The sequence below is a fragment of the Anopheles coustani genome, chromosome 3 (assembly GCF_943734705.1).
Source record: "Anopheles coustani chromosome 3, idAnoCousDA_361_x.2, whole genome shotgun sequence".
Lineage (NCBI taxonomy): Eukaryota > Metazoa > Arthropoda > Insecta > Diptera > Culicidae > Anopheles > Anopheles coustani.
Window position 1 is genome coordinate 47,859,098 of NC_071288.1, and position 15,531 is coordinate 47,874,628.

The 15,531-nt window shown below is 41.2% G+C and overlaps 1 protein-coding gene across 5 annotated transcripts in view; it reads right to left on the bottom strand.

Moving 5' to 3' along the window:
- The window catches only part of LOC131260438 (troponin T, skeletal muscle), a 9,183-nt gene extending 4,103 nt beyond the window's left edge, over window positions 1–5,080 (bottom strand). For 2 of the 5 annotated variants that reach the window (XM_058262155.1, XM_058262156.1), the window contains exon 1: window positions 5,043–5,080. In XM_058262155.1, the coding sequence (XP_058118138.1) occupies window positions 5,043–5,065 (23 nt within the window). In that variant the 5' untranslated portion in view covers window positions 5,066–5,080. Of the gene's footprint in view, window positions 1–349; window positions 719–3,677; window positions 3,717–5,042 lie in introns of those variants that run through there. The other 3 variants (XM_058262154.1, XM_058262152.1, XM_058262153.1) reach the window with 3 other exon arrangements.
- Window positions 5,081–15,531: the final 10,451 nt, after the last annotated feature.

The following is a 15,531-nucleotide window of genomic DNA, read 5'->3' on the forward strand; positions in this document are numbered from 1 at the left end:
TTGGAATTGAAGCACAGTACAAACGCAAAACCACGAGTGTAGCAGCGTGTAAGTAGATTGTAAGTTCTGTGATGTTTGTGTGCGTGTGTGGAGGATTTTGTTGCTTTTCTGGTTGTAATACATATGTTTGCCTTTTTGAAAGCGTGAGAGCAATGGGCGAGTGTGCTGCTTTTCAGGGTTGTGTTCCAGGTTGTGCTTCATTGCGCTTCGCCGGGAAAGCTGGCTCGTTGGAAGGCGTGTGTAGTGTGTTAGTGTCTCGGTTTATCGTGTGCGTGTGTATTCTGTTACATGTGTTTCTCAAATGAACGCTGGCACAACAGGAGGAATGCTGTAAATGACTCTCACTTACTCGGATTTAGCTGCCGGCCTAGTGGTTTGGAGTAATTTGTTTTTTGATTTTTCAATGGTTTTGGGGTTTGCATTTTTTTTTTCATGGGGAAGGTTGCGATTCAACGCAAATGGGTGTGTTTCGGGGTGGGGTTCGAACAACGTCAGCGGTGTTGTTGGATGGGGCGTTTGTTTCGATTTGTTTTGAGGGGGTAAGATTTTTCGTAGTGTTTTGTTTTTTGGTGATTTTTTGGTGGCGAGATGAGCAAAGATGGTACATTTACACAATATGTCGATACGGGGCAGGATGTCGGATGGCATCGGTGGTGGGCAAAGTATTGCGGGCGTACGGACGGACGGACGGACGGACGTAGGGTTGGTGGTTGACATTTTGGTTTTGTTTGATTTTTTTTATATATGTTGCAAACAAATGAGTTTTCAGGAACAGCGTTTTGAGCGATCGGCGATGTGGTTTTGATGGGCAAAACGATTGTACAGAACGGAGATCGATGCCGCACAGGATAACGGGTTTTTTGTTTAGATTACAAAACAAACAGACAAACAAAAATAAAGAACGAGAGGGAAGAAAAAAACAATATCAAAACGGTGTACTATATGCCTTATGTACAGAAAAAATACAAAAATAAAAATAGACAAAATAATACTTAAATCTAAACTGATTAAGAACGTATACAGGAAGGGAACGATGAATGGATGAGGCATCCGGAGGTCGGTGGCGAGTTGGTCACCAGCTCTAGGACAGTAATGATCGATGTGTAGGCGTTTTCATGAGTAGTTAAGGTTCCCTATTTATTTTTAAATGCAGTGGCGATCAGTGCGTTTACTAAGATTATCCTATGGAGCCAGCACAACGATGCTGCCCGCAGGTATTCGGAAAAAGGAATAGGCGATCATCATAGCCAGCAGCCTGCCGAACATAAGCGGGACCGTGTGTTCGATCATATGCTGTCCTATCGCTTGACCAACATCGGAAAGGGGCGATTGCCTACTGCTACCTGCGGAGTGATTAGCTAACCTAGAAAAACACGCTGTTAGTACAACTTAGGCGCTTCGAACCTAGGAAAGCGTTAGGCGAACGTGTCCCAATCCCAATAGCTGTTTCTTGTTGGATACGCATGGAAAATGCTATTAAACATTCACAACCGGTAGACGGTCCGGGAATACTTTCTAAATCTGGTACAATATTCAAATGTTGCTGGGTTTGCTTTTCAAGGGCGTTTTACAAGCAAGTCATGAGAGTATTCATATTTGTATGAGCTTTTGGTTTGAGTATTTTCTTCGACGAAGGCAATCGGACTTCTAGCCGGCATTTTTAGCCCATTTTAAATAGAATTTTGATGGAGGAAAAAAATCGATTGTACCGACGGGAATTGATTGAGGTTTAGCTCGTTTTGTAAGTTTTCCAACGATTCTTTCTACAAAAAAAAACTTCATACACCGGCAATTCTAAAACCTCCTTAGTTTGCGCTAGTAGTTGTTCTGTTCGTGTGAAAAAGCATTCAAAATCGGTTTAAGTCAAAGTAGGAGAAAAATAATAAAAATAATCGCAAAATTTACTCAAAAAAAAAAATTTATATATATAGGTTCTATAAATATTGTATACAAACAAAAACGGGCGAATAGAAGAGCTGGAAAATGTTTACCGACAAAAATATGGTCCTCGGTTCCGGAGCTCGGGAAATGGCTTTTCTGGGTGAGTTTCGCCACCTCCGCCACAGAAACCTCCACACGGTACACACTACGCACCTATGCACCCACACGTACATACAAAAACACACACACGCATACATACGCACATTATACATTAAAAAATCTGGCGCATATGTGTGTGTATGTGTTTTTTGGGCTTGCATTTTCACTAAACTATCCGTTATGCTAACGTTACGCTAGCCGTTTCTAGTTGCATTGTTGTTACTGTTCGGAAGCAACACGACCTGGGGGTGTGGTGGTAGTGGTGGTGGTGGTGGTGGTGGTGATGGTAGATAGGATAACAACAGTAATGGGGAACGTTCTGAACAGGGTAAACTAGCTAAACTAGAAAGTCGTGGACTTACTTCCTGGAAATAGAGAGAAAATTCTACATTTAGAGATTTTCTACGTCACCGACGGAGAGTAGGTTCGGGCTTTGAAGGACGCAATTGAGGGACAGAAGTAGAGTGGGGTGGAAAGGCTAGTTTGTAAGATGGTTTTATTTTTGCTAAGCCTGTGCTCGAGTGTCAAGAAAAGTGCACTGCTACACATGGTTCTCTCGCAGATTGTAGTTGCTTTCGCTAGCATTTTCAGTTTTGCAGCTAAATCAGAACAACAAGTAACAGGTGCTAGATAAATAGGTAGATCGATAGCTAGATAAATAGGCAGCAAAACGATAGATATGGAGGAAATCTGCTATTGGTTCTGCAAATCAACAAGGGGTTGGGGCGCCGTTGACGTTCTTTTACCGTAAAATTGCGTTCCATACAAAAACAGTTCCAATAATGATTTTAATTGATCAAATCAATTAGTTTACGAAAATAATTTTACAAATTCAAATAAATTCGATAAAAGAACGAAACGTGATCAATCGATATAATCAAATGTCACCAAAGTTCTCCAACCGCCTACAAGCGTGCTTGCGTTGGTGAATGTTGATGGAAAAGAGAGAAATAAATGGAAATTTTGGAAAATGTGTAAACTGTCAAAAGCAGGTACAATGTAGTAATAAAGTTTAAGGTGCACTGCGGAGTGACTTTCAAGGGAGGCTTTGTTTTCGAAGAGCAATTAGCTTTGAAGAAAAAAATTATGCTTTAAAAATTAATAGTGTTTAATGGTGGGCATTTTTGTGAAGTAATGTGAATATGTTTGCTCTGTAGCATGGTACGCGATGCCTAGTTTTTCAAGTCATTGGTTAGCAATATTAGCGCTGTATGTTTCGATATTAAAGCTTCTAACGCTTAGCGCTTAATGCTAGATCGAGCTTCCTACGGATGCAAGATCGATTGTGTGTATGAAAACAACACCATACGGTTTCCGTAGAACATGAGTTAACCAGAAATGTTAATCATTTTAAAAAGTACTACGCAATGTCCAACGTATATTACAGATCTATTCCATCTCATGCCAAAGATGGAAAGTTAAATCGGCGCTTAAAGGCATAGCAAAGTTAACATAAATGCAATCGTAAGGGAGACGCTAGAGAAACTGAAGAAAGGACAATACATATTTTAAAAGAAATATATCGAGACAGAGAGCAGTGAGAGCAAAGAGAAAGAGACAATTTCAAGGAGATAGAGATTGTAACGACAACTGAGCCTCAATTTGCCTTTTTTAACGGCGCGGCCGACTGAACTTACTGTTCTTCTCTGGTTTCCTCGACGACCTCCTCCTCCGAGCTAAAAGAAATATGTGGGTTAAGAAAGGGAGTGGATTAAAAGAAAAAAAAAATACTCATTTGGAGTAGGTAAATTTTGATACGATCCGATCGCTTGACCGTTTTTCCGAATGCCGAAAAAAGAGAAACTTTACTAACGATGTACTAAGGCAAGAACCGAATCGAAGAACTATTAACGTTACTCTTAGAACCTTTTATTTAAAACATTTTCCTCTCAAAACAATCATCCCAACTAGGCGGTTTATACCTAATTTCCCAAGAAAAAAGTCTCCCGCACAAAACGAACAACAAAAACATCTGCCACGAGATCCATTGCAACGAAGGGACATCAAGGTGGCGTGCGTGGCCAGCAATCTTAAAACAGCCTGCTGTGCAGTGAGAGTAAATGATAGTCGATGAAAAATGCTTGCAAATATATTCGCCTAAAAATCACCTACAAAATAACGCAGTGTACTGTACGTAGTAAAATCCAAAAGATTATTGATTGAACAAAGCGAATCAAACCTAATCGATGAGTAACAATAAAGCTAAGTGAAGGAAAGTTTTAAAACTAGAAGCTAACGGTAGGAGAAAATAATGGTTTGTAAAAATACCACTAAACGTAAAACAAAACTACTTGTAAAACATGATTGCAGTAAGAATGGAGGTAAAGGCGTTTAAAATGCTGCATCATGAGGTGGAGCTGAGAGGGAAAAAAATCTCCTCGAGCAGAGTTGCGAAGGGCACAAAAAAAGTGTCCATCACTTTTTGCTGCCTCGTTCGCTGATTGGCTGGATGGAGTGGCTAGGAAAAGTTATTAAGTAATAATGTTGAATAGAAAATTGTAGAAAAGATAACGTAAAGAAAAGATCAGAATAGAATAAGGCGTGGAAAAAGTAGGTGCAAAAAGGAAATTGAAAAAAACACTCGTAGAGTTCATTATCAAGCGATATGTATCGTAAACTTTGATGGCAAATAAAATACGACAAATGATGAGGCTTTAATCATCGCAATTAAACGAGGTTTCGGGAGTGAAATAGCTTAAATGTAACAAGTAACAAAAGAAACAAGGAAAAACTTATGGCAAAACTACGGAAAGACGAAACGAAAACAAATAAAAATAACACAAAACCTGGAGGTGAAAACGATGGTTCACAAAACTGGTAATACACAAATCGAAGGGTGGAAGTGGCACAAAAATACGGTCAACACAAAATAAACATAAAAAAACCAATATAACTACGGATGGGGCGAGTGGTTTCGAACAGCCCACGGCAGTACTGTGCGTTTCGGTTCGGTTTGTTTGGCATGGGTGCGATCGTTAATACGTCGGCCGGTGAATACTTACGAATACTCTTCATCGTCAGACATGGTGGCAGGGGTACGCTAAGACCTGTGGGAGGGGCGGGAAGGGGCAAATAAAAACGTTAATCAAACGTTTGGCACAAAAGGGAAAATATGTTGAAAAAGGTCGGTTTCGCTAGCATTTTTACATAGAATAAAATACAAATATTTATGTACGAATGTCTTGTATGCTGTAAGTGCCAGATAAGGAATCAGGTACATTTACAAACTGTCCTAAAATTTCATATTAGTGGAAAGAAAAAGTCCTTATACACAAAATTGAACCCAAATATTCCCCCATCAGCAAGCCCCAAAGCTAACGTAATAAATGCGAGAATTCTAAATATAGCTTCAGCACCTTTTGCTTCGTATCTCAATACGCGCAAATATTAGAGGTAAAAACGGGAAACTCTAGGAAGTCTAATGTAAAATGTCTGTGACCGTCATTTATCCAGTCGAATAAAGTGTCGATCGGCGAATGGCGTGTCATCGCGTTGAAACGATTTTAAAACAAAATTATCTCACGCAATAAAATCCACTAGAGGTTCATTTGAAAAAAAAGAAGACAAACAACTAAGAACCATATTCAAACCGTGCCAACTGTTACAAAATACATCGCCCTCCGCAACCCGGCTTGTGAGCTCATTTAGAAAACCGAGGATCATGAAGGGAGGGAAAATGTCACCATCCGAACCGCCTCCGCACGCGCAAGAAGGCAACAGGCCGTCGAAAGGCAACCGAAAAGTCTAAATTTAAACGTACCCCTTGCCCGCGCGTGAAAAGTGTGCCCATTTTTCCGAGTTTTCGTCATCGGGAGGAGCTGGTTCGGTTTGCGTTTCGAATTTGTGCGATCGTCGATGCGGATTGCGATCGTGTCGATCTGCCTGTGTGAGTGTGTTAGTGTGCATATGTGTGCCGTTTTGGTTGGCACCCACTCCCACGGTTCGTAGCTGCGCCGGCGCATCCATGGTGCGCACATGGCACGGGGCGTTGGGGCGCGAAGAAAGAAAGATACATACAAAAAATGTGTTGAGCTATTTTTGGCAGGCGAGAAAACAATCGGTAGCATCAACAGCCGTCTACCGGGCCATGTTATGCTGTGCGATTTGTACTCTCGATCGCATCACGGCTCGAACCATATCTGGGCCGAAGGATCGGAGTACTGCAGTTTTTAGATCCGCAATGCTTTTTCGCTCCGTCATGCGCTTGCGTGTTAGGAGAAAAAAATGACGATCTTCCGATTGGAATGTGTGATTGTCATAAATTTTCCTACTTTACAAGATTCCTCAAATGAGAACTTCTCTACTGCACAGTCAACAAAACAAACAACGCTGCTAACTATAAGTAACAGAAATTCATATCATTTCGACATCAACGAATGTACTAGCTTCGCGAAAACCACCCAAAAAACCAGGCGGTCCATAGTGCAACGGGGCAATGGCGAGCGAGCAGAAATATTCGGCGACTGCGCACGCAACCACGACTATCGGTTTTTGCGGTTCGCATTGGGGTTGGCCGCAAAACGAGAAGAAAAAACAGTGAAAGGAAAATAGAAACCAGTGGGGTTAATTTTAGCCCAACGGCATTAGCTCGCCGCTCACCAGCATACAGTTCACTGGGAATAAATATACCAATGTGTGCCATATAACACTTCTGCAAAATATCGTCGTTCGCTAACCGATTCGCATTGTACCACCGTAACACACACTCGAATTGATCAACATGGAATTTTCCTTGGAGGATCTGGTTTTCCTTGGTACTTTCAATGATATCCATTTGGAACTTCTGGAGAACTGGGACGGACTCAGGATCCGGAAAGCAGATCAGGTGCCAAGCGTTGTAACAGGTGGCCTACGGTGTGTCATAGGGAACGAAAGCACTCCGGTTTCTAGCTACGACCCTCGGACTTCTGGTTACATAACTGATTTGGCTGCGTTTTGTCATATTTTTGTTCCTTTTTCACGACCGCTCGTAGCTGCAGCCAACGATAGTTGCTTTTAATTTCGCACAGTTCGAACACTTGACAGAAACAGCCGTTTTTTTTTGGCCATTCACTCTGAAGCCTCTAGTCTGTTTTCCGCACACTTTTTTTTCTAGCTCATTACAGTTTCTATTTTCTTCTTCATCGTTCGTGCACCGATCACGGGGAAAGAGAACATCACTTGGAAAGTTTCATTGGAGAAAATATGGCCTACACAAGCTGCCCTACACAAGTGCCGCTTGAAAGGATAGCATCCGGTTTTAGAGCCTTACCGGAAGGGGGGGAAATTGAAACGGACAGGACAATGTGGTAGCAAAAAAAGGTAGCTGGTGGTCGAGTGGAGAAAATCGGCAAACGCTAGCGAAACCAGTTACTCCTTAGGGGGAGGGTGGGAAAACAACGGAGAACAAAGTCTCGGTGGCCTGCTTGGGGCAACACTTACTGCTTCTACAAGAAAATGAAAGTACGCACTGATCCGGCGGCCGTCGTCGAACTCAGTGTCACTGCAAGCGATGACTGAATCGAGCAGCACCCGGGTCCGTTGGATCGGACTAGAAATGCTCGCCCCGATCGTGACCGTTCGGGTGGTACGATGGTGTTGGTGCCTAATCGAACCCTGCCCCAGCCGTGGTATTGGTGAACCGGGCCGGAACACACGGCCATAAGGTGCGCACCCAGCGGCTGGCTAGCTGCGTCGGGCCGGGTGTTCTATTTTCGTTGGTGTTTAGTGAGAGACGGACCAGCACGGGTTTTGTGTGGCTAGCAGAGGCATTCGGGGCGTGGGGGATTTTTCTTGGATAGGTGGATGGGAGATTTCTTGCTGCCTTCCTCCTGCCTGATGTGGTAGATACCATTGGCATGTTTTCTTTCCCCGCTTGCACCGAAGGCAGCCAACTGACCAAAAGCGTGGGCCAACCTGCGCAGAATGAGTTGGATGTTCACTCGGTTTTTGATGTTTTCGGCTTTTGACTAATTTATATATTTTTTTACACGTTGAAGACAGAATCTTACATGCAATACGTTAGAAGTTATTAAAGAAACCTTCGAAGGTACCCATACTCATACACTTACAGACCGCAATATATTTGCTGACATGGTTTGAATTCATGTGGGTGTGTAGCGCCAGCCAAAGATCGTCTGCGTGATACGGTATGTGTAATCCCCAAAGTTTCCTTGCCTTCTGGTAGGAATATTTATTTAAAGTCACACGCAAACACACACACCTGCGCCCAATCGTCTTATCCCTCCCTTCCATGCAAAAAATATAAAAAGAAAATTGAAAATTCCACACTGCAAGGCAATCGTCGTAGAGGAAAAACCGATCGAGAAGGGTGAGGAAGTATCGTGTTGTACGTGGCTGTGCGATTGGGACGAGCAAGGCTCGATCTTTCTTCCCGCGAGCGATTGCTCAATAGGTACGAACGTTTTAACCAGTACGGGTAAGCGTAAGAGATGTCATGAAGCACCGCCACCGGCCATAGCAGGCCGCTGGGGATGTTGGGAGAAAATTGAAAATCTAAATCATACACCCACAGTTGCGAGGTTCGCTCGGGGTTGAAACCCTGTTTACAGCACGCTCAACATGAAACTGACAAAGAATCGTCGATGCAGGGTTTTTTGCTGGCTGCGATCAGTCGGTTGCGTGTAGTTGGCACCGTATTACACCACGATGCCATTGTGCGGACAGATGCGGTATTAATAATAGCATACGGAATATGACGGTTGGCATGCTCGAGAAACTATTGGATGCCAAACTAGCGTGGATTCCCTGCTTTCATATGCATGCTACTGGGATGCGAACGAGTGGGGTCTCGGTTGAAAATTAAGTTATGTACAGGAATGAATTAAATAAGATGGGTATTCTTCAAGTACTTCAAGATCGTTGTTTGAACGAAACACCATGCGCCTCCATTTACAAGGCACCATGCGTCTCCATTTATGAGCGACAATGCACCTCCGTTAGCAACCCACCATTTAGCATAATCCTTGTTATCTGTACTATAATTTGTTTGAGAAAGAAAGTTCTTATTGGTATAAATTGAATTGAATTTATAAGGTAAATTAAATTACTAACATATTCATTGCCTTACCAAATGCAGTTCAAACTTTTAAATTTTAAAGCAATGTTCTCAAAAAATCATGAAAAATAAATAGTGATGCGATAAATAGAAAGATGATCAAGAACATAAACATGAAATTAGAAAGAGTACTGTGACATGTACTGAATTCAAATGCAGCGTGACAGGTCAACGCCGGTACTCTTTATGGGCACCCAACCTCACCCGACGGGCGCCGAACGTGGCAAATTTCATGCCCCACCAAGAAGCCGACGTCACATGTGTCAGATAAATATAATTTCTTAATTTTATCTCTCCTACGCGTGCGGCTGTATTTGTGCAATCGACCCGGCTGGCAACGCTGGCTTTTGTGGAAGTATACGGTGGTTTATGATTCTTCCTTCGGAGGCGCACAACCTGGCGGAACCTGTTGACCCGGCCGACCAGGCCGAACTGGGTCCCGTCCCTACAGGCTCCAATGGCTTTGGCTTTGCTACGGGGTTCATTTTGTTGGGGATACGATCCTGCTTTTTATTTATAACGACAGAAAGATTCCCTACCTTCGTGCGGTGACAGGTTGTAGGATAAAAAATAAATTAAAACCACACTCATACACACGACGGTTTTGGGGTAAAATGTTGTGCATCCACCCTAGCAATGGGTGGTGCAGTTAAGCCATTAAGCATATAAGTGCTCTCCGATTCAACGATCCGTAAGCAGCTCCGTCAGGTGGTTTATCATTCACACCAGAGTGACGATTGAGGCTGGCATAAGTAACCATTTTTCAAGCTCAATGAAACACCGCCATCATGTGGGGGCGAGTGAGCTAGGAGTAAGCATTCGTCGAAAGATATCGTCAAAAGGTCAACTGTTATTCTAAAGGACCCTAACGACCGCTTGGAGTTGCTACCAGAATACATCAACGTAGAATCCAAGGATACAATAAAACAAATATGTTTATTGAACCGACGTAATCGTTGTTAGTGCTTTTTTTTCGGCGTGCAATTAGGCCGTCTATTTCGTTTTTCGAAGCAGCGTCTTATTGTTCTCTGTACAATAGATCAGACTACGGGCCTATGGGGTTGCTTGCAGCGCTCCTTAAATTCCCCCATTTGTTTAGCCGAGGATAGTATTTATTCGTCCTATTTTTAGGATTTGCTGTGGTTGGTCTTAATACACCCACACCTTCGCCTACAAAAGCAAAGCAGCAAGCACGCACACTCGCTGCACAAGCAACAGGCGGTGGCAAACTAACGGATGAAATGAGGCCACCCTAGAACGCACCGGTCGCTACGGTCAGGATCGGCCCGAGACCCTAGCGAGGCGATTGAAAGCAGTGGTCAGTTTGTCAAAATGTGTCAATCGTTACGAAAATGACCCACAATATGAATGGAACATGTTCAAAAACATACACACTTACTAAAGAGGGAAGCGGGATTCTTTTTGTTATATATCTCGGTGACGTTATGCATTGGCCCAAGAAACACGGTAGAAATGAGCGAATCATTGACCAACAAAAATTCAATTTTTATGAGACTATAAAATGTTACTAAAAAATTAATGATAGATGCAACGAGTTGAAAATATTATTAAAATTTAGTATTACTTACCTTCATAAATTTGGCATATAACTAATGAACTGGAGGAATGAACCGCTTACAATATCGATAGAATTTCCAGATACCAATTGTGGTACGAGCGTCACTAGCTCCATCCGGTTTCACTTGAGAAACGTGTTTCACACCAACGTAATGTAGTTGTAATGTTGGTTACGAATCGTGTGATTTTTTTATTTTTTATTTTTGCCTCCAATCGCCCAGGGAGTTGTATACTCGTTAAGTCGCCCACACACATGATTTAAACCTGTTCTGTTTTCGAGGGAAACGATATTTTCTCATGGTTTCATTTGTTGGATTGCTGGTCAAAACGTTCGCTTTTCTCTGTTTTCATTTTTTTTAAATTCGTTTGTCTACTGATCTATTTACACCCCCGTTCTATTAGGGACCACATTTTCGTGAATGTACCATCCGAAAAACTGGCATGTTTCCGTAAAGTAAAAATAAGAGAAGACGATAAAAAACCACGAGATGGACACCTACAAATAGACAAGAAAGAAGGTGACGACTCCAAAGTGTATTTTAGATTCAGTTTTTGTGTACACAACAAAACTGTCACACTTTTGTGGGAAAATGAGAGAATAAGGTAAAGCCTAAGGAAATTATTAATATATTTTTAGCTCCGAAAACAGAAAATCGATGATAATCCTACCATTGTGATGCACTGAACCAATATACGTGTAAAAGAAAAAAAAAAGCTCCGACATTGTCTTGATTAGCGATGACATCACGAGGTACCAGGCGCCTCCACGGTGTATTTTTCTATCTTGTGCATAGCAGAAATGGAAGATTCATGTGCAACACTGGAAATAATTAGTAAGGTAGTGAATAGAAGATATAACTCAATTAATGTTTATGTAATTTATTTATTTAAAATTCATGGGGTTTTAAAATTTTAGTACGAAACTTGAAATGAAAAAGTTGGTTTCGTGCATCGGTGAATAAGCTCATCTAACGGAAGGTATGTAATTCAGAAAAACTATTATTTTTGGTAAAGTTTGAAGACATATAACATTTAATTTATTACAGCTGAAAATAATATTTTAATATTAACAATTTCCACCACAATATCAGAGATAACAAAATCGTACTGACAATTTAGTTTAAATTTGATATATGTTGAAAACATCATTATGTATTCTAACTACTTAAAAACATGTTTTCAACGATTGCTGAAAATCTTTGTTTTCTATGTAGAACTTTTTTATTCACAATGCATAACATAAGGGCGCTTACGAGGCACTTGTCAGGCACTGAGTAACCGAGCAAGACAAGCAAGAATGTTGAATCAACATTAATACGACCCGACCGTTGAAATTAAACTAAATAAACGAGTACAACTAACTAAACATAACTAGAATGGATTTTTGTAATACCCAGGAATATCGGAGTTTTAATCGTTTCCAAAATATTCGATTACACTCCAAAAATTGGCCTTCAGGATCCACTGTCTACACGACCACGGACCATCTGTGAAAGGTTGAATTTTGGGACCGTTCACCGTCCAAAAAGACATTTGCTCTCTCATACCGCACATTAGGTCCCGCTTTGTTGTCGCTGTGCCGTTTTTCCGATTCATTTCTTGCACACAGCGAAGAGTTAGGTTTATTTTCGTACATCGATCTTCCGCTCTGCGCACCGGGCGTCCCCCCTGTGCGGGGCTCACCTTTTCCGGCACGCATAGGATCGTCGCGTGTTGCGACTGGCTGTGGCGTACGTGTGTATTATTTAATTTTATAAATATAGATCCTGCACGAACGAGTGGTGTTAGTCACCATACAGGAATGAAGCAGAGCCAGCACGCTGGCGTTGCGTTTGCGCATGAGCAATTACTGACTCTCTATCGCAAACGTCCGCGATCGCAATCTCTATGTTGACCGGTGTGCAGACACTGTTTTTCGGACATTTTTTTTTGCTTTTTCGTATTCATTTGCAGTTGAGGTACATCGAACGAGTGCGCCACTAGCGATCGGCCTCACTCCGGAAGGCCATGATCTCTCCAAGGTGCCCTCCTCTTCGCCACTTTTCCGCCGGTGCAGTGAGCGGTTGAATGAAAAGTAGTAAGAAAACTTCGGACAAATAATGGAGCACGAGTCCACGTTGTGTTTACATTTTGGAAGGGAAGGTTAAAGATTCGCACCGATTGAGAAATAAGAGGAAAAAGGCGAAAAGTTAACGAGTTAAAGTTAACAAGTGAATGGGTCCGATCAAAACTTCACTCCGGTTTGTATAATGAATTGTAAGAAAAAATGGGTGACAACGAATAGCGGCGATTATTTCACTGAAAACGCAAGGATTTCGTGTCATAGAACTTTGGTTTTCTATGTTTGCTGAAAACCATCGGTCCATGTTGGTCTGACATATAAAAGTGAACGCATCTATTGACGAAGGAAATCCAATAAGTATAATGTTACGGATCGATCCCATCATCTTACTTATGGTGAAACAAACTTCAATTTCTGTGACAGTTTTGCTAGCTTAGTGTAGAAACTGAAGCAGAATTAAGGATCTCAGGATTAATTTCAGTGTTTCTCCTTTCTTTTAGTAACAATCACATTAGACGAGCAAAACATAATATAATTAACGACACTTTTAAAGATAAACCACACAGCTAATAAATTTAAAATTTAATACCGAATCAATTGTTATCTCATTATTTAAAAAAAATGAATTTAACAAATACCAAATATGCAATAGTAGTATTTCAAGTATATTGATAAATAGTCTAAAACAAACTTTGAAAATAAATATATTTAAATTTTATACAACCTAAGCAGCATAAAAAATATAAATGTAATAAATAATACAATCAGTCGAAAAGATGGATTGTTTGAAAATGTTGCACATTCATCTATTTCGGTTCTTCGGTGGATATAATTCGGACACTTTTTTGCGAAGAGGCATTATCTGAGGTTTATTGAATTTAGCAAATTTGTTGAAATATTATTGCGTTCCCATTTTACAGTACACCTATGAGTAAAAGAAAAAGAAAAAAAAGCAAGCACATAGTTTACCGAGCTGTATCTCCTGGCCTGTAATTGTGCCCGACTGAAACCGCCGGTCATAAATTCTTCGTATGTTTTCCATTCCCTTCGCATTTTGACACCCTCTCGACCTCCGTCTTATTGCGAGAAGATCGCCATACGGTCGAAAATAACGTCTTTCGCTTTCTTTCGCGCTCCTATCTTGGCCTTTAGATCGGCCTTACGATTATTTTTCCAGCACTTTCCAACGCTTTCACCATGGCCTACTCTATCCGGCGACAGGTGTAAGAAGTGTGGAAAACACCAACACATAACATGCATTTGGTGTATGATTTATTTCCCCATTGGCTGTAATATGCTTTTCATCTAAGATAAGGTAAATTTCATGCATATGCATAGGACATGAAATTTCTTTTAGCTGGTAAAACTTGTATCATACAACATTTGCTTTTTAAAGGTCAGTGTCGTAGTACCAAAAAACTAATAAAATCAAATTCAACAAACCTATGTATCTTAATAAAGATAGCGAGTTCGTTCCAATACATGTTTACCGATAATAGCTATTGCGAAATATGATGTTGCTGTCCCTTAAATAATAATTTTATGTACAACTATCAAAGAGTTGAACGGTGTGTTCAAGTGAAAAAAATCTTTTCTTAGAATGTGAAGCTGATTGATTGAATTCAAAATGTTCCGAAAAGTTATTTAACGCCGTGGCCCTTGCTTACATAGAGTTGACCATATATATTGGTCTAATATAAAGGACATCTAGTAAACTCGTGTGGCGCTGTGGACGTACAACTGCAATGAAGTGCACCATACTCAGGAGAGTAGGTGTATCTACCTCATCTTCGTCATGAAGACACCCTTGGCTTCTTGAAGGCTACGCTCTATTATTTGTGGATCTAACAAAAGGCATATGCATAGTCGGGTGTTATACATCAGCATGTTGCCAATTTTTGTGAAGTGACGTTTTGTAGGTTCGGTTCTACCTATCCAAATTTTATAAGCAAAGTTAGATGAATTACAGAATGGATCTGACCACGACACATACATCAGTCGTAGGCACATCGGGTCCGTGAAGTCAGAGGCGTGTCTTAGAATGAATCCAAGCATTCTGTGCACTTTTCTAGAATTACTTCATAATGCTCACGAATTGACTTGTGAATCAAAGTGTTGAGTTTTGCGATTACAACTTCAACAATCGAGTAGGCTATAGTCATGTAGTAGACTATGATGAATGTGAAGCAAGATATTATTTCTGTGTCTGTCTGTTAGTCTCGTCGGATGTAATCTGTTCAGTACGTGTAATAAAAGCAGAGTAGCGCAGTGGAAACGAATCAAATAACCAACAGGTTATGGGCCCAGAATCTTGAGCGTGAAAATGGTGGATACGAATTTCTCGATACAAAAGTTGAACGATTTCAATTATGAAATCTGGCGTTTTCGGCTGGAGTTGTTGCTGACCAAGGAAGAATTGATCGACGTAGTGAAAAATGAAAAGCCTGATACGCCTGATACTACCTGGATTGTTAAAGATGGTAGGGCTAGAGCTTTCATTAGTTTGTCCATCGACGACAACCAAGCGTGCCACGTCATCCGTTCCGCAACTGCAAAAGAAATGTGGGAAGCTCTGCGGAAACATCATGCACGAGCCACGCTATCCTCCAAAATTCATGTGCTGAGGAACCTGATTCGTCTACAATTGCCCGAAAATGGCAACATGGCAGAACATCTTGCTGAAATAACGCAATTGTCGAACCGACTCGCAAGTATGGGAGATGCTCTGAAAGAATATTGGCTAGTTGCTATTATTTTATCCAGCCTGCATGCATCGTATGATACTTTGATAAGC